Source organism: Ailuropoda melanoleuca, chromosome 12 (genome assembly GCF_002007445.2).
Source record: "Ailuropoda melanoleuca isolate Jingjing chromosome 12, ASM200744v2, whole genome shotgun sequence".
Taxonomy (NCBI): domain Eukaryota; kingdom Metazoa; phylum Chordata; class Mammalia; order Carnivora; family Ursidae; genus Ailuropoda; species Ailuropoda melanoleuca.
Window position 1 is genome coordinate 63,383,727 of NC_048229.1, and position 26,722 is coordinate 63,410,448.

Here is a 26,722-nt window from a genome sequence, read left to right on the forward strand (position 1 = left end):
CAACATAATAGCATTATTTTGTGACCTGTCTCTAACAAAAGAATGTGAGACTGATCTTTAGTTTTTACTCTGTGAATATGGTTTTCTGACCCACTACTGTTCACTCCAAAAAAGAAACATGCTCAGACCACGGTTTTTGCCTCCAGATGACCGAGCTGTGCGAGAAAGTGAAAGAAAAGCTGCCAAGCTGCATTTTAGTCAGTTGGGCAACAGTGAAAATTTTCTTTTAGAGGTGGAAAAAAGGTAAGACAATTCTTTATAAAAAAATATTTTAGTTTGGTTCAGACATAGACAGCAGTGAATTCCTACTCATGTCTTCATTTTCCAGCAGAAATCTCCACAAGTTGTAAGAATCCTCAGTTCAGCAATAAAAGTATCTATTCAACGTATTGAAATTTATCTGGGATGAGAATCTGGCCCTCAGAATATTTCTGCTTTCTTGAACTTTTGGGTCTGCTTTGGATATAATTATTTTTTTTTTAAGATTGTATTTATTTATTAGAGAACAAGCTGGGGGATGGGGCAGAGGGAGAGGAAGAAGCAGACTCCCTGCTGAGCAGGGAGCCCCTATGTGTTGCGGGGCTGGGATCATGACCTGAGCCACCCAGGTGCTTCTGGATGTAATTATTGATAATCCTTTAAAGCTGCTGTTAAAAGCTTATAGATAGGGATACCATGAAGTACCATCCCCGTAAATGCTTACCAACTCTTTCTTGGAGTTATAAATCAGTACAGGGTCTTTTCCTATTGAATTAGAAGGTTTAGAGTACCATGGAGACTAATTTGTTAAAAGGTAAGGGAAATGTTTTTCTACAAAATCAAAAGTAAACAGAACTTGAAGCTCTAAAGTATCTGAATGGTAGATTTTTCTACTTCTTGTTACTAAAATCTGATCAAAATAAGATACTGTATCTTCTACTCCAAAACTCATGCTCTTTATTTTTAAAAAGTAGCTTTATTGTTTTTGAAAAACAGAAGTCTATTAAAATTTACATAATACAGAAAAGTGCAGTGAAAAAAAGTCAAAATCACCCCATATTCTGCAACCAAGAGTTAACTACTAATAATGTTAGGTACACAGATGTCTAGAAGGATGTATACCAACCAATAGGCACATGTACATGTGTCTGTTAGTATTGTTTTCTGATGGTATAAGTAGTGTATACTTATTGAGAATTTGGAAAGTATAGAAAAACCACAAGAAATAAATAAGCAACTCATCATTTTACTACCTAGAAATAAACATTAATTATAATAAATATCCTCTTAGTCTTAGGTATATGTGTGTGTATGTGTTTATATATGATATTCTATGTCATATAATCTCTAAATATACATTAATAAAAATATATATATAATATTTATAGTAATTTGCTTCCTATACATACCATTTTTAGTTTGATAAGATATGAACATATCTCCATGACATTAAATATTCTCCAGAATGAGTTTTTTCTTTGTTTATTGCCTTTCCCCTCCATGAGAACTAGGACCTCGCTTGTTTTATTTATTGCAGTAACCCTAGTGCCTAAAACAGTGCCTAACACATATAAGGTACTAAGAAATAATTTGTTGAATGATGAATGGATGAAGTCAGTGACTATTCTGTTGGCCTGGGATCTTTCTCTTTGTCTGTCTCTGCTCTGATCCTTTATATATTTTATAATATAACCCTCCGAGAGCATTTTTAGTTCCCTATGTGTATATTTTTTGGTTCTCAATTTTTTTAAGTCAGGTTTATTGAGGCTTTTACATAGAGTAAAATTCACCCTGCTATAAAAAGAAATGGAATGTTCCTTAAAAATTATTTGTATATATATATTGTGAACTAATTCTTAGTTCATTGGGGGTACCTTGTTTACTGCAGAAATACAGAGATGAATTAATGTGTAATTGAATACATTTCCTAGTAAGGCAGATAATTAGCACTATCATATTTCTGTTTAGTTGCCATATGATGATTGCAAAAGCAGAGGTAAAATGTTACTTAAGTGCCCAGTTCTGGCATTAATATCTTATAAGCTCTCCAACGTTGGGTAAAGATTTTTTTTAAGTCTTTCTGAGTCCCAGCTCCCCCAACCTATAAAATGGAGATAATGGATAATAGGGGAGCTTTTATGATTAAATGAAATGGTAGTGTAAAGTGCCTGGCTCATAGTCTAGGCTATCTATACTTCCAATCTGTACTTACTGTACTTACATCTTACTGTACTATACCAATCAAGAGCAAACATTTGCCTCTCGTCTTTTTTTTTTTTTTTTTTTTTAACTAATGGCTGTAGTTGCTCCCAGTATAATTCTTGGCAGCAGAACCTTCCTTTCTGTGTCCTTTTAATTTTTTAATTCAAAAGAAAATATCTTATTCCCTTAATCATTTAGACCTAAGTTTGTATCAAGAAAACAGTGTCTAACTCGTGAATTTTCTGGTTTTCATACTTTTTTTTTTGAAGATTTTATTTAGACACGCACGCACGCACAGGGGGAGGGGCAGAGGAAGAGAGAGAATCTCAAGCAGACTCCCTGTTAACCACAGAGCCTTACGCAGGGCTCAGTCCCACGACCCTGAGATCATGATCTGAGCTAAAATCAAGAGTCAGATGTTCGACTAACTGAGCCTGGCTTTCATACTTTAAAGGCTGAACTATAGTATCCTTCTCTCTCACTATTCCCAGTAATAACAATATGGCTTTAAAAAATGGGTTTAACTTAAATATTTGTGAAATTAATATTTTCTAGAACATTTGAAAAAAAAATCTGATTACCATGAATTAATGTTTTCTAAGTAGAATTTACTGGTGATCTCAGAAACCTTATTTTGAGCTTTTTAAAAATTTGAGTTTTATTTTATTTTTTTAAAGATTTTATTTATTTATTTGACAGACATCCAGTGAGAGAGGGAACACAAGCAGGGGGAGTGGGAGAGGAAGAAGCAGGCTCCCAGTGGAGGAGCCTGATGCGGCGCTCGATCCCATAGCCGGGATCACGCCCTGAGCCAGAGGCAGACGCCTAACGACTGAGCCACCCAGGCGCCCCTAAAATTTGAATTTTAAATAAATTATTCTTTGTGGCAGCTCTAGGGAGAAGACAATGAAAAACTGTGTGACAGGTGAGAACTCTGCATCAAAAGTCAATGCTGATGTTGATAACAGAATTGAAACTGGTAAGTTTTCTCTCTTTGATCACAAAATGCTTAAAACATTAGTTATTTCAGCTTTTGTGGCCAATCTTGCATAGAATGAAGACAAAATAGTTGAGAAATAACAGATTTGAAGTAAGCACCAGATTTACTGACTGTGTTTTTCCTCCTTTCTCTCACTGCCAGAAAAGGCCCTATTTATTGAGCAGGCCTAAACCAGAACCCGTCAAGTACAGGCTGTACTCAAAATTCAATTTCATTTACATCAGTTTACATCATTAGTACATTCTGAAAATTGCACTGCCAGTCCCCATGGCCCCTGAGCATTGCTAAGGTGATTGATTCATTAGCCAGAGACTCATGACTCATCTGCATCACTGCACCTCAGACCCTGGGCCTTCTGGGTTTCTCTACCTTGAACCTTTGCAGCTGCAGAATCTCTTGTGTTTGTGCTATATTCCTGGTGAGTGTTGCCTGTAAGCAGTGTTGGTAACCTAATAAGATTAAAGTGATTATGCCACATTTAATGATCGTAGCACAGGCAAGGAGAAAGCTTTTCATGAGAGGAATTGCATGCAATGGACCCTGTGGATTAACTTGGCACTCATCAGATGACTTTTTACATGAGGAAACAGGGCTTGATCTCATGATCTTGAGATTATGACCCGAGCAGAAACCAAGAGTTGGCGCTTAATCTACTGAGCCATTCAGGCATGCCTGATGAAATTCTATTGTAATAATTTTGGAAAATACTAAAAAGCATGAAGAACAGCATGTAATCACTCATAAGCCTGTCCCCTAGAGAGAATCCCAATTAATAATTTGGTATACAGCCTTCTTGTATTTTTTTCTAGGTAAAAACATTTATATGTCCATTTCCAGAATGATGAAGATACGTTGAAGTATAATTTGACTGTTTCTTTTTGTATGAGCTGAGTTAAACTTCATTTATGTCATATTACATCATTAGCACACATAAAGTTTCGCCCCACAAATTAAAATGTTTTAAAGTGCATAGTCTTGGGGCATCTGGGTGGTTCAGTTGGTTAAACGTGTGGGATTCTTGGTTTTGCCTAAGAGCATGGTCTCATGGGGCATCCAGCTCGGTTTTCAGCAGGGGGTCTGCTAGAAGATTCTCTCCCACTGTCCCTGCCCCCTCCCCACTCTCCTGTGCATTCTCTGTCAAATAAATAAATCTTTTTTAAAAAGGTGCATAGTCTCTACTGAGAAAAAACTACTTTACCAGACACAAGGCCCATTTCTAAAGGTTCTTGGAAGCTCCAGCTGTTGCCTCATTTTTTTTAATATAAAATTTAATGTTGCTACTTTGTAACGTTAAAGAGCTTTGCTTTCCACTGAAAATTATGTTTGTGCTAGACCCCTGGGGAGTGTTTCCTGTAAGCACTGTTGGTAATCCAATATGACTAAAGTGGTTATGCCATGTTAATGGTTGTGCCACAGGCTAGGAGAAAGCTTTCTGGAAAACAATTCCCACTAGCTCAGTTGTTCCAAACAGTGCTTTTCCACCAGTCATTTAGAATGATACCCATTAGCATGGCTCCTATCAAAAAAACCAGAAACTAACAAATGTTGGCAAGGATGTGGAGAAATTGGAACTGCTGATCCAACTGTTTGGTGGGAATATAAAATGGTACAGATGCTATGGACAACAGTATGGCGGTTCCTGAAAAAAATTTAAAAATAAAATTACCATATGATGCAGTGATTCCACTTTTGGGCCTATTCCCAAAGAAGTGAAAGCAGAGTCTTGAAGTGTTTGTATACCCATGTTCATACCAGCATTATTCACAATAGCTAAAACATGGAAGCAATCCAAGTGTCCATCAACAGATGAATGAATAAGCAAAATGTGATACACAAACAATGGAATATTATTCACCCTTTAAAAGGAAGGAAATTCTGACAAAAGCTACAACATGGATGAACCTTAAGGACATTATGCTAACCAAAATTAGCCACTCACAAAAAGACAAACACTATATGATCCCACTTGTATGAGGTACTTAAAACAGTCAAAATCACAGACACAGAAAATAGGATGGTGGTTACCAGGGGCTACAGGGAGGGAGAAGTAGGGAGTTATCATTTCATGGATATAGTTTCAGTTTTATAAGAGGAAAAGAGTTCTGGAGATGATGGTGGTGATGGTTGCGTAACATTATGAATGCATTTAATACCACTGAATTGTACACTTAAAAATGATTAAGATGGTGAATTTTGTGTTATGTGTATTTAGCCGCAATAAAAGTAATTGGGGGAAAAAACCCCAAACTATGGAGGCAGTAAAAAGATCAGTGGTTTCCAGGCTAGAGGGGAGGAAGGGATGATTAGGTAAGGAAGGGTGTACCTTCATTTTTTTGCACGAGGGGTGGAACATGGGTAACTGTTACCGATACGGCCAAGAGCTGAAATTGACTGAAGTTAACTTCAATTTAGCTTCCAGGTGTTCCCCTGGAAATTGCAAGCCTTCAGTAGACTCCAGAATTCCAAAATAGTTAAATCAGACAGATTCTGCCAGGGTAATTGTTGCCTAGGTGGAGGACAGATGCAGGGTGCTGGTTACTCTGCCATCTTCCCCTGTCTCCATAGTTTTGCCTTTTCCAGAATGGCATATAGTTGGAATCATTACATATGTAGCCTTTTTCGATTGGCTTCTTTATTTAGTAATATCCATTTAAGGTTCTTTTATGTCTTTTCATGGTTTGATAGCTCCTTTCTTTCTAGTGCTGAATAATATTATGTTGTCTGGGTGTACCACACTTTATTTATCCATTCACCTACTGAAGGACATCTTGGTTGCTTCTAAGTTTTGGCAATTTTGAAAAAAACTGCTATAAACATCCATGTGCAGTGTTTGTGTGGACATAAGTTTTCAATTCCTTTGGGCAAATACCAAGTGTTTAATTTTGTAAGAAACTGCCAAACTGTCACCCAATACAATCTGCTTTTTAAAATACCTTTCTATATACTGAGCTTCTTAAATTGAAGTTTCTCAAACTGGATTCATATTGTCAGAGTCTGTGAGAATATTGAGTTTGAGAAACACTGATGTGGATGGGCACATGCTATAGAAGCTCAGACTGTGCTAAGAGCATACGTGAAAAGGTTTTGTGGCAGGTATGGAAACAAAGCCCTCAGCCATTAAAGGCTGTGGAGCCCTGGGATAGCCCGAGTGGTTGGTGGGATTGGTGTGAAAAGCTGTGTGAAAGTGGTAATGGGTATAGCAGGTCATAGACAGTTGAGTGATCATGTGGTTTGGATAGGTTTATGTTTAGTAGATGGTCAGATTACCAGAGAACAAGGAATGCCTTACTAAAGATAATTTACATGCAAATAGCACATATATACTCTGTGAGTTGAAAGGGGTCCTGCTCACTCTTTCAGCCAATTCCTTTTAACTTTTAGTAGAATTACACCTAAAATATATTGGTCTAATAGGTATCCTATTTTAAAACAGCAAAGAGGGGCAGGCATCTGGCTGGCTCAGTTGGTAGAACATGTGACTCTTGGTCTTTGGGTTGTGAGTTCAAGCCCCATGTTGGGCGTAGAGATTACTTTTAAAAAATCTTTAAGAAAGTAAAATAGCAAAGAAAAATTCATCACAATCACCCTTGTACAGGAATGAAAGCAGCATTATCTCTAATAGCCCAAAAGCCCATCAGGTGATGAATTGATAAACAAAATATGGTATATCCATAAAAAAAGAATAAAGTACTGATACACCTACAATGTATGTCTTGAAAACATCAAGTGATAGGAGCCAGACACAAAGAGCTAAATATCATGTTATTCCATTTATATGAAATGTCCAGAATAGGAAAGTCCATAGAGACAGAAAGTATATTGATGCTTGCCAGGTGCTGGCAGGGAAGAGAGAATTGAAAGTGACAGCTTATTTAGTTTCTTTTTGGATAATGAAATTAGATCGTGGTGATGGTTGACGACTTTGTGAATATACTGAAAATCACTGAGTTGTTCACTGTAAAAGGGTTAATTATAAGGTATGAGAATAAGGTTAAAGATTCCTTCCAGAAAAGTGATTCTATAGCACTTGGTAATTGATTGAAATTTAAAATGAGTGAGAGTCAAAGAATTAGTTTCTCTCTTGAGGGATTGATTGAGTAGTAATGCCAGTACTGAGATGCGGCTTGGAGTGGAGGGTGGGGAGCATCAGTAGCAGTAGGCCTGGAAGTGAAAATAATGAGTTTGGTTTAGAAAATACTGACCTTTTCTTTGTCTAGGACAGGGGCACTCCTTGGAGGCAGTTCGAAAAACTTAGGTCTGGACATCAAAAGAGAGCTCAGAGTTGAGACGGAGATTTTGGGTCATGCAGGGTGCCTGGGTGGCTCAGTCAGTTAAGTGTCTGCCTTCAGCTCATGTCATGATCTCAGGTCCTGGGATTGAGCCCCAAGTTCAGCAGGGAGGCTGCTTCTCCCTCTCCTCCTGGCTCGTGCTTTCTGTCACTATCTCTTTCTCTCAAATAAATAAAATCTTTAAAGAAAAAAAGATTTTGGGTCATCCAAATTTAGGTGATAAAGAGAAGGTATGGGAGCATTCAGCAAACAATTTGGAAATTGGGGAATTGAAAGAAAAAGAACCTGTGAATCTGGAAAAGAATAAGTACAGTAAAAGAAAAACCAGGATGGACTCCTGGGAAGTGTAAGTATTACTCTGTAGGATGAAGGTAAGAGGAGGCCTGAACCCAAAATCGCAGCTTACTTACCATTCTCATTTTCTACCAAGAATCAGGTTAAGACCAGTAATTTCTGCTTTACTTTGTTTTGTTTTTTTCTGTGTTACTAGTGCGCTAGGAGCCAGAGAACATAAACTTTGAGAGCTTAAAAGTATTCTCTCAAATACAATGGTGAAAGAGCATTTTATATTGAAGTAATAGGAAATTTCAGTCCCAGGAGACAACTCAGAAGTAGGAAGCATTTTAGAGCCCCAAATGGACTGAGGGGCTGGATTTTCAAAAAGCTGGCTTTACTCACTGTGTATTCTCAGTTGCCCTGGCTTACAGCAGCTTTCTGTTGCCAGAGGCTACAGATGAGAACTAGCAGAAGAGCACATTGTTTGACTAAGGCCCAAGTTTTTGAAACTATCTTAATTCTTACATAATCGTGCTAGGGGAATAAACCTCCCTAAACAAGAAACTCTTACTTTCATCCAAGTTCCCCCAGAAGACTCCAGATTCCAGAATTGTACAATTAATAAGTATTGATCAAGAATGTGTGGGGATACCTGGGTGGCTCAGGCAGTTGAGCGACTGACTCTTGGCTTTGGCTCAGGTCATGATTTCAGTCGAGATGGAGCCCATGTCAGGCTCCATGCTCAGCACAGAATCTGCTTGAGAGTGTCTCTCCTTCTCCCTCTGTCCCTCCCCCTGCTCACACGTGCATACACTGTCTGTCTCTCTCTAAAATAAATCTTAAAAAAAAAAAAAAAAAGAATGTGCAAAAATGTCTCTACAAGCGTTCCAATCTAATAAAAATCCTAATTGGCTCTTTTTGATAACAGTTTCTAGGGTGGCCAGGACTAGGATATACTTTTGTTTGTTTGTTTTTAAGATTTTATTTTTAAATAATTTCTGTACCCAGTGTGGGGCTCAAACTCACAACTCTGAGATCAAGAGTTGCACGCTCCACTGACTGAGCCAGCCAGGCACCCCCCTATTACCTTGCTTTAACCTTACCTCAACCCTAAGAGGTAGTTTAGATTTTATCATCACCGTTTTACAATGGAGAAAATTAGAGAGGTTAAGCAGTTTGCCCAGGTTCTCAACTGATTTCCAACTGGTGGCACCAGAACTAGCTCCCAATCTGGTGACTTCCCTTCCAGTATCTTTCCATAAAACATGTTGCCTTTGAAGTCTGGTCAGTGCTTCATTGTATTCCTTTTCTTTTAATACAGACTCAAACAAAGGACTTTTTATTCCCTTCCCCAACCGGGAAATAAAGGATTCCCTAATGAGTACTTCTGCAACTCAGGGCTGTGGTATACCAGATCAGAAATTAGACACTTTCCCACTGGGAACACAGGTAATGTATTCACTTTCCTGTTGATCTGTTGACTAGTCAATGATTAATACTAACAATTCATTGGACTTTCAATTATTTATGAAGCTCTAGGAGGACTTGTGTGATGAAGGCATTTTAGACCCTTTAAAAGGAAGGAAGGGAAGACAGAACGCAGAAGACCTTCTCCATTAATTGCAATCTTCCTCCTCCCTCTCCCCATTATCGAAAGTGGTATATTTATACATTACAACTTTTAGCACATTTTATGCTAGTTGTTTTGGCTCTCAAACAGGGATATGACAGAGGTTTTGGCTGGTTTTAAAATTTCTCCTCTCTATCCAATGTCTCCATCTCCTGTTACCTTACTTCTTATATTTTCCACCTCTGACTTTTTTTTTTAAAGATTTATTTATTTAATTGAGAGAGAGAAAATAGAGCATGAGCTGGGGGGGAGAGACAGAGAGACAGAGAGAGAGAAAGAGAGGAAGCAGACTCCCCGCTGAGCTTGAAGCCCCACGGAGGACCCTGAGATCACAACCTAAGCCGAAACCAAGAGCCAGGGTCTTAACCTACTAAGCCACCCAGGCGCCCTTACCTCTGACTTTTAATTACTGAATCTTAACATCTCAAGGGTGGCTTTCCCAAAGCTGCCTCTTCATTGGAACATAAAAGAAGAAAAGTTAAGAGGTAAAGGTGGCATAGAAGCTGTGGGCAACGGGGAGGTAGAGATTGTGCAAGATGAGGCAAGAATTAAGAATAAGTCTTTAGGGATGCCTGGGTGGCTCGGTTGTTTAGCATCTGCCTTTGGCTCACATCATGAGCTCAGGGTCTTGGGACCAAGTCACTTATCAGGCTCCTTGCTCAGCGGGGAGCCGGCTTCTCCCTCTACCTACCGCTCCCCCTGCTTGTGTTCTGTCTTTCTCTATCTCTGACAAATAAATAAAAATCTAAAAAAATAAAATAAGTTTTTAGTAAAAAAATTGGCGGGAGGGGGATACAACCATTATATAAGACTCATTTGTATGAGTGAGTATGATGCAGGAAGCAGAATTGACTACTTTATATTCAACTTCTCCTTTTGTCTGCATTTTCTCTGATAAATTATGAGCAATGAAATTGCTGAAAATAGCCAGAAGGAGAAAAAAAAAAGGGGGGGCTCTGATTAATTCACTTTTGGATAATCAACACTGTACTAGTAAAAGTAAGATTTTTTTTTTCAGTTTGAGTTTACCTTCATCTTATAAAAAGATTAGTATTTTAGTTGATTGCTTTGTTTTTGGGGATTCTCTTTAGGTAACTTAGAAATTATCTCAGTTACTATTGTAAAATATCTTAGTATTTGTTTTAAAGGAAATGTCTAGTAAGCTCACATCTGGATGCCCATTAACTCTCTTTTCCTAAACATTCAAACTTTTTTTTTTGTTGCAGGAAGTGGCAAGAAGGGAGATCCCAAGTGACAATCACCAGGAAGATGGTAAGTATTTTGTTCAGGGAGTATTTTTCTCCACATTAATCAGAGAAACCTAGATGTGATGAGATTTGGGGGAAGATGGAGATGTCTCAGCCCTGGGGCCCTATATGGTCAACTAACTCTTTCTGCTTTTGTTGGGGGCTACCCTGGATGCTTAGTGATCTGTGAGGCCTTTCTGGTTGAAGAGTGGATATTCTGACTTCCTTTGTTCTTGACTTTTTTTTTTTTTTAAGATTTTTATTTATTTATTCGACAGAGATAGAGACAGCCAGTGAGAGAGGGAACACAAGCAAGGGGGAGTGGGAGAGGAAGAAGCAGGCTCATAGCGGAGGAGCCTGATGTGGGGCTTGATCCCATAATGCCAGGATCACGCCCTGAGCCGAAGGCAGACGCTTAACCGCTGTGCCACCCAGGCACCCCTGTTCTTGACTTTTTGAACTGTCTGGCTGTTCCTTGTTTCTTTTTCTTACCTTTCTTACCCTCTTTTAGATTTATTATGTTTTTATTCATCCATTTTTTTCTCTCTACTAGTTTATTTATAAATTATACACTGTTTCAGTACTTTTATTATTATTCACCAAACTACAATAAGAGTCCTTAACTTATAACTCTTCTTTTGGATAATTTAAAGACCTTGAAGTACTTTGCCCCTTTCAGTCTCTCCTGATTTAAATATTATTATTACAGATTTTAATTCTCTACATTTTTAAGCCCACGTGAAATTGTTTTTATACAGTCAATGTTCATCTAAATTTATCTTTGTATTTATCACTTTGTTCTTCATTTCTTTTTTTCATCCTAGATTTCCCTTCTGAGATCATTTTTCTCTAGCTTATAGTATGTCTTTTAGAATTTCTTTTAGTGTGGGTTTATTCTGTTGAACTCTCGGTTTTTGTTTGTGTGAAAATGCCTCTATTCCACCATTATTCTTAAAGAGTATTTTGGCCAGGTATAAATTTCTAGGTTGGCAGTTACGTCTCTCAGAATATTGAAGGTATTCCACTGTATTCTTTTGTTTTTGCTTTTGAAAAGTCCACTGGAGGTCTGTCACTCCTGCAATGATAATCTGTCTTTTATTCTCTGGCTGCTTTAAGATTTTCCAATTGTCTTTGGTTTTCTTCAAATTTGGTATGATATGTGGATTTCTTTTTATTTATCCTGTTTGGTATTTATTACACTTGAATCTGTGAATTGTGTCTCACTAATTCTGAAAAGTGCTTCAAATATTGTTTGTGTCTCATTCTTTGTCTTTCTGGGACTCTTGATTAAATAAATATATAGTAGAGATTTTTACTTTGTCTTCTTTCTCTTTTTCTCTTATTCTTTTATAATTTTCATTTGGTAGGGTTCAGGGTTCTGATCTGCATTCTGGATAATTCCTTCTCACCCATCTTTCAGTTCACTAACATTTTCTTCAGCTGTGTCTAACCTGTTAATCTTGTCTGCTGAGTTCTTAATTTTAATAATTTTATTTCTCAGTTCTCTAAGTTTTATTTTGTTCTTTTTCAAGTCTACTGGGTCAGTTTTTATAAACAGAAATTTTCCAGCTTGCTTTATATTTCTTTATACATAGTAAACATAGCTGTTGCATAGGCTGTATCTGTTAATTCCAGTATCTGAAATTTATTGTCTTTTTTTTCTACTCATACTTATGTTTTTTTTTTTTTAAAGATTTTATTTATTCATTCGACAGAGATAGAGACAGCCAGCGAGAGAGGGAACACAAGCAGGGGGAGTGGGAGAGGAAGAAGCAGGCTCCCAGCGGAGGAGCCCGACGTGGGGCTCGATCCCACAACGCCGGGATCACGCCCTGAGCCAAAGGCAGACGCTCAACCGCTGTGCCACCCAGGCGCCCCTATACTTATGTTGTCTTGTTTCCTTTTTTGTTCCTTTGCTTTGGCTATTTGCTGTGTATTTGAAAAACTATTTAAAGTCTTACATAAAGGTATCTTTTCCAGATCAGATTTTCATTTGCTTCTACCAGGTACCTGGGACACTATCATTCTGGGAATCACTTAAATCCAAGCTCAAAGCTTAAGGTTCCCTGGACCCACTCAGATGATACAAACCTGGATTATCAGTCAGTACAAGGGCTGGCTCATCTCCAGTTTACTTTTACTCTGAAGGTTGCATTCTGCTTGGGGTTCCCTCTTAATGTGTATGTGGGGGGGGGATGGGGGTAGGGATGGTTTGTCATACTCCTCACTTTGGATGGATGTTAAACTTCTGTCCCTGTTATCCTAAAATTTCCGAGGGTAAATGTGACTTTCAGTGCTAGACTTACCTATGTGTGTCCTTGCTGTTTCCTAGATTTTGGCCTAGAAAATCCTCACCAGCTAACAAGCTCTTTGTTGCTTTTAAGAATATGTATCATCCCACTTTTTTAATGTCTTCAATAACAGGCACAGTCTGAATTATCTAATCTCATCACTTGTTGTTAGATTCTTTTTGTTACATAAAAATGTTCTACAATCTTTCCCTCACTGTGTAGGCTGGCCCTGGGTAAAATGTTGATATTCTGTAGGTCCTATGGAGATAAAAAGTCCTTAGTTGTACTTTTTTTTTTTAAGTTAATGTGACTAACTCAGGTATGCTTCCTAAGGAAGACCTTTAAGCATATGAAACTCTGAAAACTCTAAAGAGCACAAAGACTTCTACTTACCCCACTCTGACACTCTTTAGAGATGACATACAGCTGTCTGAAATGCTTTATAGCTGGTTAGGGATTCTCATAGGTTTTGGATTCCCTGCCATTTAATTGGCTTAGGATACTGGTTCCCAGCGTATGAACCTAGAACCTTTGAGTGGAGTTTGGGGGTGGGGGTGGGCTTAGCTTTATTGTGAGGAGTTTATGAAATCATAGACCTACCAACTATTGTCTATAGACTGAAGACATAAGATCACAGCTATTGTCATATGGGGTACACCAAAATTTTTATATGAAAACAGCATCTAGAAAACTCTGATACTATAGTTTTAGGAGGAAATTCCTAGGGGATTAGGTTGATATGAAATTTATCTCCAGAATGTTAAAGATTCTCGGGGCGCCTGGGTGGCACAGCAGTTAAGCGTCTGCCTTTGGCTCAGGGCGTGATCCCGGCGTTATGGGATCGAGCCCCACATCAGGCTCCTCTGCTATGAGCCTGCTTCTTCCTCTCCCACTCCCCCTGCTTGTGTTCCCTCTCTCGCTGGCTGTCTCTATCTCTGTCGAATAAATAAATAAAATCTTTTAAAAAAAAAAAGAATGTTAAAGATTCTTTACTGTTTACACAGTGTCCAGCATATTTTGTTGTTGTTCCATGTAAAAGTCCTTTTATCATTTTATGCTACTATTTATCAAAATTATAAACCATCTCTTCCTGAAAATGTTTTCTGGTAGACAGAGGTATGTCTAGTGAACAGAGGTACCCTAACTCAGCCAAGAAGAATTTTCATTGTATTTTGTGTTTTCTTTTCCTCTTGGTGGTGGTTAGAATTTAGACACTACTCTTCTCGTCAGTCCACAGTCCGATCCCCAGAGAAGATGTCTAGAGAAGTGTACCGACTATCTTTTTTGGACAATAAGTCTTCAGGTTCTTCTCCAGAAAAGGATTTGATACTAAAACCTGATACTTATCAGCTTTCCCATGATGTCTCATTGGGTAAACGTCTGGATGTGGGTGATTCTAACCAGATCCATCCCTATCAGTTACCTTCAGATGTTGGTCTAGAAAATTACGATAGCCATTATTCTCACAATCTATCCCTGCACGGAAGTCTTGGAAAAAGGCCTCAGAGAAGCAAGAACTACCAAGAATATAGCATAAAGCCTTCAAATGACATGAAGGCCACCACATCCCATTCCTGTGGAGATTTACTGACTTCTCTGTCAAACCCTGACTCCAGCACTGGAAGGCTTTTGAAGCTTAGTTCAGGTAATAGCTTCTTGCAGTTTATAGCCCTTTTTCCTAGTCACGAGATAGAGGTATATAACTGGAAATTTTGGAGTTAACATTTCTTAAATTTCATTAGCATTTCTTAAATTGGTTTTGGGGTATCAGTAGCCAATGAAACCTCCAGAAATGTGCAGGATATGAGTTTAACATGGTAGATATAGTATTACAGAAAACTTGTAGAAATGTGAGCTTCATAACTATGTACTTTTGTAGCTAAATAGCATGCCAGGACATATTTCTAGTAGCGCCTAGTCTTCTCTAGCCACAGTCAGAGCAATACATTTCACATACTCCTTCACAGTAGTGAAGACAGAAGAGATTCTCAAGCCCCTGCTTACTGTTCTCATGTAGGCTTGGAGTATATGGACAGTTGGATTTAGCCAGAGTTGGGGTTTTGTCAGGTTGGGGGAGGGGAGGATCCAGAGAGTTGAGGATATATAGTAGGGAGAGGTTACTATGACCATTGGACTCCAGGTGGGGTGAGGTTGGAAGTGAGACATGAGAGAGTTGAAAGGCAGGGTCATCTCCCAGCCTGTTTCCTTCACAGATCTGTATGCCACAACCCATTTCAACAGTGACCCTGCTCTGCTGGTTAATGTAGAGCAGCAATTACCTACCAGTCTCAGTGATTTAACACCAGCACATGGTTCTCTCCCAAACAACTCCGCCCTGGGAGACTCTCTACGGACACTGCTGTTGCCTACCGGGACCTCAGAACACAGAGAGAATCTGACCAAGAGGTCATTAAGCCCATCAAGGAGAGGATTCAAACAGAAGGACAATATCCTTGCCACCCTGAATCCAAAGATTGGTTTCAGAGATGCTATGGGAAGTGAGGCAAGTATTGGTTTGTTTGTGCTTATGCAACAAACACATCAGATCCAAGACCACAATGGAGTTCTGCTGAGGGTAGCAGTGATTCTGACCAAGGGTACTACAAGTTCAAAGGGATTTTTAGAGGCCAGTGGTTAATACTGCCAGGGCAAAGCCTGTGACTCTTCTGCCCTTAGGAAAGGCATTCCCCTTCTGCTGCATTTTCTCATTTCTGTCACAGTGAGAACATACCCTAATCTACTTCCAGAGCATAAATTTTGTGGAGGCATACTCTGATAATAGGAAGTGGCAGACAGAGTTTACCACAGCAGCGAATGCAGAAGTTGCCAGAGGCTCTGGGTCAGCTGAAGAGTGAAATCTGTAGCACTGATGTTTATAATCTTAAAATCTTAAATCTTAAAATTATTCACAGTTGCTTTTTATTCATTCAGTCATGAATTAATATATATATATATATATATATATATATATATATCTCATCTAAATGAATACAAAATACTTGTGAATTTTACTGGACAGATCTACCTATACATTTTTCTATAAGAGTCTTACTAAATAAAAATAATCTTTAGTAGTGGGTCCAACAATAACATTTAACATATAACATTTAAAATGTTATAGGGGCGCCTGGGTGGCTCAGTTGGGTAAGCATCTGCCTTCGGCTCAGGTCATGATCCCAGGGTCCTGGGATCCCTGTGTCCATCTCCCTGCTCAGTGGGGAGTCTACTTCTCCCTCTCCCTCTTCCCCTCCCCTCCGCCCATGTTCTCTCTCTCTCTCTCTCTCAAATAAATAAATAAATAATAAATAAATAAATAACATCTTTAAAATGTTATAGAATATTTATGTTTGTTAAATATTAAAATACTAAATATAAGCTTATGAGTTACAGTTTTTGAAATACTCCCCAAGAGTGCCTGGGTGGCAAGGTCGGTTAAGCATCTGACTCTTGATTTCATCTCAGGTCATGATCTTGGGGTCATAGGATTGAGCCCCACATTGTGAAGTGTGCTTGAGATTCTCTCTCCCTCTGCCCCTCCCCTCATGCTCTCTCTCTCTAAAGTAAATGAATCTTTTTAAAATACAATACAATAGTCCCCATCTTCGGGTCTGGCTGGCTCAGTCGGTAGAGAATGCAACAGTTGATATCAGGGTCATGAGTTCAAGCATCATGTTGGGTATAGAGGTTACTAAACTAAAAATTAAAAAAAAAATACTCCCTATTTTGTGATCTGTAATAGGTTTTTATTTATTTTTTTTTAAGATTTTATTTATTTATTTGACAGAGATAGAGACAGCCAGCGAGAGAGGGAACACAAGCAGGGGGAGTGGGAGAGGAAGAAGCAGGCTCATAGCGGAAGAGCCTGATGTGGGGCTAGATCCCATAATGCCAGGATCACGCCCTGAGCCGAAGGCAGACGCTCAACTGCTGCGCCACCCAGGCGCCCCTGTAATAGGTTTTTAAAATATTCTGCAAGTTTAATCTTTTTATACTACATAATTTAATATATTGAGCCATAGATGTAGGTGTCTAAACTTATTTAATGTTTTCTTCTAAAAATCTCTACAGAAAATTATGATAGAGTATACTGTAATCTTTGAAATTATCCTTGAATATACTACTATATTTGTTTGGACATAAATAACATTCTATTCAAATCCAAACTGAAAGATGAAACCACCTTTTTTTTTTTAACGTTAACACTTTAAATGTCCAGATTCTTCCCATATTGTGTAAGAATGACAAATGGTTGGTGTTTTGTTTTTTTTTTTCTTGAGCCTCTCTCTAGTGACCTGGGCAGTTTGCATGGTTTGCCAGGAAACCACAGTCCCCCGATCTCTGCCAGAACCTCCCATGTAGCCACTGTCCTCAGACAGCTCTTGGAGCTTGTGGATAAGCACTGGAATGGCTCTGGCTCTCTTCTTCTTAACAAGAAGTTTCTCGGTAAGTGAATGCATTCTCAGCTCCTGGAGAAGGGCTCAGACCTTGCTTCCACTCTCTGTTCCTATAAAAGCCACTCAGCCCCCTTAACTTGCAAAGAAAAAAATTGTTCCCATGATCACCAAAATTTGTCAGCGGCACAGTAATTGGCAAATCTGCATTTTTCTCATGATCTTCTTCCCTGTTTTTTTATCAACATTCTTCCCTCATGTACTAATTGTATTGTCCCTCTGGTGACTTTTTTTTGGTAGTCTTTGGGTAATATGTAGAGTGATGAGATATGTAAAATAGAGCATTGTGGTGTTAATGATTATGAAAGGATTTTATGATCCTTGGGATAGTGCCAATAATAAAAACAATAAAAATTGGGTTTGAACATCAGAATTCTAAGATGCCTGTTGAAATGTTATGATTTGGGAAAACGAATGAATTAATAACTTGGACTCTTCTTAGGATTTTTTTTTTTTTAGGAGATTGGAGGAAAAATCATACTGCAAATGTTGCCCCCATGTGTTTATTTGTTGTTTAATGGAAAAAGAGTTCAAGGAGATTTTGGTGGTGGTAAATGTTTAGGAAAAACTAGAAACTTTAAAGTTGTTTGGGCTTATTTTTTTTTAATTTCTTAAGGGACACATAGGAGAAAAAGTCTTAGTATATTTTCCTTACCACTTTGACTCTTTGCTCTCATTTTTTAGGAAATTATCCTCAGGAGCCACTCATCAGTGACTAGAGAATAGCACAGGGCTGTTGAGGGTCTACTCATGAAGCTCTACTGTTGTTTCTCCATAGAAGGCATGGGATAGAATTTCTTATCCATTATGAATCAGCTCTTACAGACACTTAATAAATTCTTGTAAAAAAGGAAATATTAGATTACCGTATTTGTCCTACAGAGCTGATAGTTATTGACTAGGAATTCTGTGCTTTAGCTTTTAAGATTGGCCCGTGTGCCCAACCTGAATTTTTGGCAGGTCCTGCCCGAGATTTACTTCTCACTTTGGTAGTCCCTGCTCCTTCCCAGCAGTGGTGTCACTCACATCCTGAAGACATGTCAAAAACCTTCCGCAGGAGAGAGGTGGAACTGAAGGAAGCTGGGCATGTGGTCCCCAATGACATGGTATGCCTCTCTCATCTTCCTTGCCTACTCTTTCTTTACTAGAAAAGGACAGAGCAGCCAAACTAGAACAGCTTTGTGCCATAACAATCGTCATCACCATGAACCTAGATGTTCGGGAACGAAAATACAAAGAAGTCAGTCAAGGCAAATCAGGAACACAAAACTTGCCAGCATAGGAACTACTTGGAGGTTCTGCAGGGATGACTCCCTAATCCCAGCCCTATTCCAAAAATTCTAAGGAAAGACTTGAAGAAAGAAAAAAAAAAAAAGACCTCAGAATGAAAATACTTAGGTTCATATTTTGTCAGGTTATGGTTTAATTCCAATGAGGGAAGGCCAATATCTCTGGGATTGTCTTTCCTCTCTTCTGATGGAACAGAGAGCCCTGAAACATGGGCCATTCCTAGAGCATCGGCTGCTGACTTTGGGAAAGGAAGAAGGGACTCATATTCTTAGGCTTTTCCCCTCTTAACATAAGAGGATTTTCACACACCAACTTGAGTTTCTAGAAACTTTAGATAGATGACTCAGAATTGCTGGCCACTTGTCAAAAGAAGCACTTGTCTGCAAGATAACTCAGAGGGAAGAGTGCATCTCTTTGTGCTGTTTGTTTGCTGCCCTTGAGCTATGTTTATCAATTAATTAAAATTCTAATGAGGAAGTCAGAGAAATGCTGACCTCCATTTAGTTTATCAGTAAACAGAGGAAAATGTCTTTCAGTCTTCTAAAAGCCCTCCACAGATTTTCAGATTCTTAAGGTATTTTGTTTTCTCATCTAAAGGAAAGTTTGAAGCAAAAACTGGTCAGAGTGCTAGAAGAAAACCTCATTTTGTCAGAAAAAATCAAGCAGTTGGAGGAAGATGCTGCTACCTTGATTGTGAGTGGGCACCAGTTACACACTTATGGTGAGTTCAGGAAAGCAACATGTAGTGTGTCCCAAGACAACTGTTTGTTTATAGATGACCCGTTTAATAAGCTTCATCATCTAAAGGTCACATGGCTTCCTAAATGGAAACAGTCATCTTGCCTCAGAGAGTTGTAATGCCAGTGGCTTGAGTTACCATATGAAACTCTTTGTCAGTGTAAAGCAAGTACAGATGTTATCATTGTCATTATTTTTTAGATTGGCACTTTCTGTTTATAGCAGAAGATCATGTTCTATGGGCACCTGGCTGGCTCAGTTAGATAGAGGGTGTGCCTCTTGAGCTCGGGATTGTGAATTTGAGCCCTACATTGGGTGTAGAGAGTACTTTTTTTTTTTTTAAGATTTTATTTATTAGAGAGAGACAGAGCGACAGAGATAGCGAGAGAGAGCACAAGCGGGAAGGAGAGGGAGAAGCAGGCTCCCCACTAAGCAGGGAGTCCGATGTAGGCTTGATCCCAGGACCCTGGGATCATGACCTGAGCCAAAGGCAGACACTTTACTGACTGAGCCACCCAGGTGCCCCACATGTAGAAATTACTTAAAATTAAGAAAAGGTCATGTTCTTTATAGATAGTTTGAAAAATATAAAGAAAATATAATACCATTACCCTGCAATAACTGCCATTATTATTTTTGGTATATATATATATTTTTTATTTTAAAGATTTTTATTTATTTATTTGACAGAGATAGAGACAGCCAGCGAGAGAGGGAACATAGCAGGGGGAGTGGGAGAGGAAGAAGCAGGCTCCCAGCGGAGGAGCCTGATGTGGGACTCCATCCCGGAATGCCGGGATCACGCCCTGAGCCGAAGGCAGACGCTTAATGACTGCGCCACCCAGGTGCCCCTATTTTTGGTATATTTTCTTTCATCATACTTCTATACCTATATTTTTAACTTAAAATTTGTGAGGTGCACCTGGATAGCTCAGTCTTTGGAACATACTACTCTTGTTCTTGGGGTTGTGAGTTCCAGCCCCAAGTTAGGTGTAGAGATTACTTAAAAAATAAAATCTTTTAGGGATGCCTGGGTGGCTCAGTTGGTTAAGCATCTGATTCTTGATTTCAGCTCAGGTCGCACTCTCTGGGTTGTGGGATCGAGCCCCACGTTGGGCTCCGCCCTTGATGCAGAGTCTGTCTCTCTCCCTCTGCTCTCTCCCTGTTCGTGCTCTCAATCTCTCTCTCTCTCTCTCTCAAATAAATAAATAGAATCTTTAAAAAAAAAAAACTTTTAAAAAATAAAATTTGTTTTAAAAATAAATAACATACAACAAAATGCACACATTTTAAGTTAGATGAGTTTTGACAAATATATACACTTTTAATTCCATCCCAACCAAAATACACAACCTTTCTGTTACCTCAGACCCTTGTGCAGTGAGTTTCCCCTACTCTCTACCCTAGGCAATTACCAATCTGATTTTTACATCCTAATATTATTTATTTAATGGCAGAGGCATTTCCTATAATATCACATGAATAATTCTAAAGAATTTCCAAATATTCAGAAGACTAGAAATGAAATGCTTGAATGAAGACCTGAGTAGAAGTGCTTCTCCGAAATTGTCTCTTCCCTTCTGATAGAGCTGAGAGTCTTAATATTCATTATGATGAATATTGCAGCTGCTTATGTACATAAATTTCAGACTATTTTCCTAGGAGACATTTCTAGAAGTAGAATTAATAGTTCAAAAGATGTGGACATTTTTGAGGGTTTTTTTTTTTTGTTTTTTGGGTTTTTTTTTGCTTATTATCAAATCACTCCCACGCAAGGTTATTTCAATTTACATTCACATCAGCAGGGAGTGTATTTGAATGCCCTTTTAACTCCATCCTTGCCCACACTCCGGTTTTTGGTTTTTTTGTTTTGTTTTTTTTACTTTTTTCCCATTGTGATAAGTGAAAAATAGTGTCCCTTTGACATCTTGATTTGTACTACTTTATTATTAGCATAGTTTGGCCAGTATTTTAGATATGGTCTACCCTTGGCTTTAAACATCTAACTTAGCACCCCTAAGCAAACATCATGGGCATTTGGATTTATATGAGAAACTTGATTTGGAAGTCACCACTGAATTTCCAGAATTGAAACTGATCACTATCTGATTCTCACAAGCCTGAATAATCAAGGCATCTCCACTAAGCTACTCTGAAAATAGATGTTTGTTCATTAGATACCTACTCTGAATCGGCCACAAAGCCCAGTACTGTATTTTGACTTATTGGTGATAAATACAGCCGTTGTAGCTCTGTTTTCCTCCTTCTAGAACCTTGCTACTCAAAGGGTGATTCATAGATCAGAAACATTAGCATCACCTGGGAGCTTGTTAGACATGTAGAATATTGGGCTTCACCTCAGACCTACTAAATCAGAATCTATTTTTAATAAAATCCACAGGTGATTTGTAAGCGTATTGAAGTTTAAGAAGTACTGTTCTAGAAGACTGACTTCCTTAGGACCAGAGTTCCTGTGCTTTTACTTACTTCATTATTGCAGGCATTAGTGACATATTTGGGGAGCTAAGTATGAGTGTCTTGACTACAAATTCAGTTTCTGCAAGCACTCATTGAATTATTACTATGTGCCTGACACAGTTCCAGATGTTTCCACAGATTCTGTAAGGAGTAAAGGACCTGCATTCACAAACTAAAATGGAGAATATAGGGAAACCTAATGTGTGTTGACTATGCTAAATGAGGATTGAATCCTCATAATCATGTGGGGCAGGGTTATTAGCCCTAGTGAAACTCAGAAAAATAAACTAATGTGCAATATTAAATGGTTGAATTTTAACTCAGATCTCTCTGTTCCTAAGCCCCATATCTGCTATCTCTCTAAAGGAGGGAATGGTGAATGGAATGTGGAGATGGAGGCGGTGGGGCCCCCAATTCTTTAAGAAGGCTACCTGACTACTTAAGCTCTGCTCAAAGACAGTGGCTTGGAATCCTGTTCACACCTGGCTCCTGTACCCTTTGTAGATGATCTTCTGCGCAAAAACCAACAGCTGAACATGCAGGTGGCTTGCCTGAACCAGGAGCTTGCCCAGCTGAAAAAGCTGGAGGAGACAGTGGTCCTTCTCCATGAAAGTCAGAGGTAAGAGAGGGCCTATCTAGCTGACTTTTAGAAGCAGATATTTACTTCCCTTTATCTGCTTTGTCTTATTTGATAATATCTATATCCTTTTCACATTAACTCCATTCTGTGTGTAAACCTCATGTGCCTAGGTGTGTCTGTATATAAACCTCCTGTATTCCAGGACACATGAGGGACTAAATGTCTTTGCTGGCATTGGTGGGTTGCAAAACCTCAATAATAAGTAGTTTCTCACTAGATCCAACAGGACCCTTGTTTGAGTCAGCTAGCTTTCCTTGGTCACTACGTGCCCCTAAAATCAGCCATCTGGCCTCTTCTGTAAAATGCCTGCTTCCTAATGATCTCAGAAGAGACATCAAGCACTTAGGGAGAGTGACAGAAAGTCCAGTGTATTTGTTCTCTTCAGAGGAGCTCAACAGCATCAGCCTCTTCAAAGAACGGTTCCCTCAGGATGCCAGCTAGACAAATCAGAAGAAGCCTCAAGACTCTTGGTACATTTACAGAAGCTCTTGACATTTTGATTTGCAAAACACCTTCACTATGACTTTCAATGAAGTTTAAATATAAGAACCCCATCCCTAAACCTTAATCCCCAAACTTTACTTCCTGGATACCTAGTGAATTAGGATAGCTTCATATTCAGAGAATTAGACCCAGACCCATTCTAGATGGCTTTTTTTTTTTTAACTTTTCATTATAATCATTTCAAACACAAAAGTAGGGGAAGTAACATAAAATCATCCTTCTCAAACTGGAGTATCAGAATCATCTGAAAAACTGAAATGCAGATTGCTGGGCCCCCACCCCCAGAGTTTCTGACTCAGCAGGTCTGATGGGGAGAGAGAAGTTGCATTTCTAATGAGTTTCCAGGTGATCCTATTGTTGATTTGGGGACCACATTTTGAGAACGTTAGGGTATATCTCTTTAAGTGATGTACAAATTGCTACATTTTAAAGTAACTTGAAATTATTCTTCTGTGTGTTGTTAAACCATCAATATACAGCTTCAATCTGTTTCATTTTGCTTTTGATTCATAAGGAATTTTTTAGTTTTATTTAATCTTGTTTTATAATTATGTAAAACATTTACATGGTCTCAAAGTAAATCTACATAATGTTATCTTATTCAGACAAATATAAAAAGCATAATATTGTTTTAACATTTTATCTTACAAATAAGTTCACGGTGGTATATAGAGTTAGTTCTCCTTCCTTTTTATAACTGCATAGGACTCCAACTGTGTGCTTATTTAATTAGTCTTCTATTGATGGACATTTAAGTGGACAGTATTTGGCTGTTACAAATAGTGTTGCAATGAACAGCATTGTGCATGCATTTTTTTTTTTTTGGTTAGTCTCTGATAGCTTTTAATATTACATGGTAATACAGAGTCCAAGAATACAGCCATGACTAGCACCATTAGTTAATTAGGATAAATTAGACTAAATAGAAGTTAAGATTTGGGGATAGAAATTGGAGGCCTGGTCAGGTGCCAGTCTTCCAGTCTTCTTACCTCATCATGAAAGTGCTTTGGAAAGAATAGAACCACCACTATATAAAATGTGAACTATGTTATTGCTACAGTCTGGAACATAAACAGAACTGTAATGAAGAAAGAAACTGTCAGCCTGCTTTTAAAATAACCCACTCACAAATCGGTCAGTTCTTTCTATTTAAAGATGTTAATTCATTTTACATTTGTCTTTAGTAAACATTAGTAAGCATCTACATTGCTTTTATGATTTCATGACTGTCTTTTTCGCCCATGCCTCAGGTCCCTGGTGGTAACTAATGAGTATCTGCTGCAGCAGCTGAATAAAGAGCAAAAAGGTTATGCTGGGAAAGCACTCCTGCCTCCTGAGAAGAGTCATCATTTGGGGAGATCGTCACCCTTTGGGAAAAGCACGCTGCCTTCCTCCTCACCAGTGGCACATGACACGGGTCAGTATCTAATACAGAGTGTCTCAGACTCTGTTCCAGAGCCTAGTTTATGGAGCTAGCGCGGAGCACCTTCTCTGCAGCTTCCCTCTCAGCCCCAGCGGGGCTCTCGGTGTCGTTGCCACTAGTATGGTGGTATTTACCCACAAGATTAAGAAAAAACTCTTATTCTGATTACACTGTATTGGTCCTTTTTATTTCTTTATTTCCTTCCCTCGAGTCATTCTTTCTCCCTGCCCACAGAAATAGCTGGCACTTAATCCTAGGCATCATATCACATAGAAACATTGGCTGAAAATTTCGAAAAGGGAAAAAATGTCAGATATTTTTCTGAGTGTCATTTGAAACCATGTAGTAGAAGGTCAAAAAAAAGAACATCAGTGGCCAGGTGTGTTTTGTGTTAGAACAAATTTCAGAGACTCTTTATTGATGGGTTCATCAAGCATGCTTTGAGTTTCTTCCCATCATAGTGAAAAGGTGACACTGTCTGGTGTCAGCTTAGGAGCAGCCAACAATTTAGTTGAGAAAAGCAAAACTCATGTGATGGTATTTGGTATTGGTACCAAATGGGTCTAAATACAAACCCAAAGATGCCCTGGAGAGAGAAAAAGAGAAGAGGGGAGAGAGAGGCAGAGGCAGGAATTCCCACTCTGGCGAACTGGAGAAGGCATCAATGAGGATTTTTCATTTGAGTGGAAGTTTGAAGAATTACAATGGTAGCGGATAGAGGGGGACTGCAGAGTCTCCCAGGCCAAAAATGCAGAGTAGAAGAGTCTGGAGCCCCTAGAGAGATTGTGGGGCAGGGAAGATGTGGGTCATGATGCTGGGAGAATATAGCACCAGGGGACCTGTCCTAGCCTGGGAGGTATGGTGTCAGAAAATGTCCGCTAAAGAAATGATCTTTTTTTTTTTTAATTTTATTGTTATTTATGTTAAGGAATCTCTGTGCCCAATGGTGGGGCTCAAACTTTTGACCCAAAGATCAAGAGTCACATGCTCTTCCAACTGAACCAGCCAGGCGCCCCTAAAGAAATATTTCATCTGAGACCTGGAGAATGAATAGGAAGTCACCAGGCAAAGGATAGGGTCCATTCAGGGAACTGAGGTGCTGAGAGGAGATGAGTAAGAACTGGGTCACACTGCTCCTTGAAGATTTTAGATGGGAAGGCAAAGGAGTGACACTTGTGTTTTATAAGCTTTCTCTGTAAGAGGAATGGGTTGAGGGCCATGTGGAGTAGGGGAGAACCAAAGAGGAGGTAGAGTTGTGAGAGAAGACTGGTGTGGTCCAGACCAGAGATGAAGTTTCCAAATGTTAGCTTTGGGCTCACTTTACACATGAGTACCCTGTATTTCAGACCTGAGGCATAATTTTTCTTTGAATCCTGATTGGTTGAACATTTAAAAATCAGTGGGAAAGATAAAGTGGCTCTAAGTATGTTTCTGCTTCAGGGTAGCCCAGGCAGCTAATGTTGCCAGAGAGCATGTAGAGGGCAAAGGACTGTCAACTCCATGTTGTACTTCTTTTCATCTCCAGGGTCGTATCAGAGAGAGAGACAGGTGGGAAGATTACACATTATTTGCTCCCCTGACCCAGGTACTCTGCAGGGAAGGAGAGCTATAGCCAAAATAATGAGACATGAAGATCACAACCAAGATCACACATTTCTAAGTTATAAATAAGATCCACAGACCTCTGAATTTTACGTGGGTTCCCAAAAGAAGCATGTACAGAGGAGCCAAAAGTTTCTTTGAGCTGTGTGGCCCTGTAGGAGCTTGAGTGAGCTCGTACTCTGTGGAAATAGTAAGAACAGCCCCCTTCCTGACTTTTCTAGGGCTTTTTGGCCCCATTAAGAGGACTCCAAAGAGTGTAAGCCTTGCCCAGGTAGGGTAGCCTCAGCCAGTAGCCTTGTAGCCCTGAGTTGTCATATTTCAGGGCCCTGGCACAGCACACAGTCCAACTTATTAGGCAGACAATTAAGGGAAAAATAATGAACTTCTTTCTCAACCCCAGCCCTCCCTTCCTTGCCCTATGGACATCTAATAATGCCAGACCCAGAACGTATTTAGGGTACCTCTAAGGAGGAGCAGACTAAGTCAATCACCTTTCACCCCATTTTCTATTGTCACTGAAAGCAGCTGGTCCTGCCCCAGGCCAGGCACCCCTCTGAGTTGCTGGCCACCTCTGGGAAAGTCAGCATGTTTTCTAATTTCTCTTGGTCTAGAGGGCAGGGGCAGGGATGGGGGGTGTCAAAGGGCTGAAGAGTTGTTGTCCTGTGGGGCTCAGCAGGCTCAA

The 26,722-nt window shown here is 39.1% G+C and overlaps 1 protein-coding gene across 2 annotated transcripts in view; it reads left to right on the top strand.

Moving 5' to 3' along the window:
* The window catches only part of LRRC36 (leucine rich repeat containing 36), a 39,349-nt gene extending 14,746 nt beyond the window's left edge, over positions 1-24,603 (top strand). The window contains exons 4-14 of one of the 2 annotated variants that reach the window (XM_034672455.1): positions 147-243; positions 3,072-3,160; positions 9,068-9,195; positions 10,603-10,648; positions 14,119-14,559; positions 15,128-15,417; positions 17,192-17,357; positions 18,284-18,471; positions 19,253-19,376; positions 22,376-22,490; positions 24,266-24,603. In XM_034672455.1, the coding sequence (XP_034528346.1) occupies positions 147-243; positions 3,072-3,160; positions 9,068-9,195; positions 10,603-10,648; positions 14,119-14,559; positions 15,128-15,417; positions 17,192-17,357; positions 18,284-18,471; positions 19,253-19,376; positions 22,376-22,490; positions 24,266-24,491 (1,910 nt within the window). In that variant the 3' untranslated portion in view covers positions 24,492-24,603. The remainder of the gene's footprint in view (positions 1-146; positions 244-3,071; positions 3,161-9,067; positions 9,196-10,602; positions 10,649-14,118; positions 14,560-15,127; positions 15,418-17,191; positions 17,358-18,283; positions 18,472-19,252; positions 19,377-22,375; positions 22,491-24,265) is intronic. The other variant, XM_002918450.4, reaches the window with a different exon arrangement.
* The last annotated feature ends 2,119 nt before the right edge of the window (positions 24,604-26,722 follow it).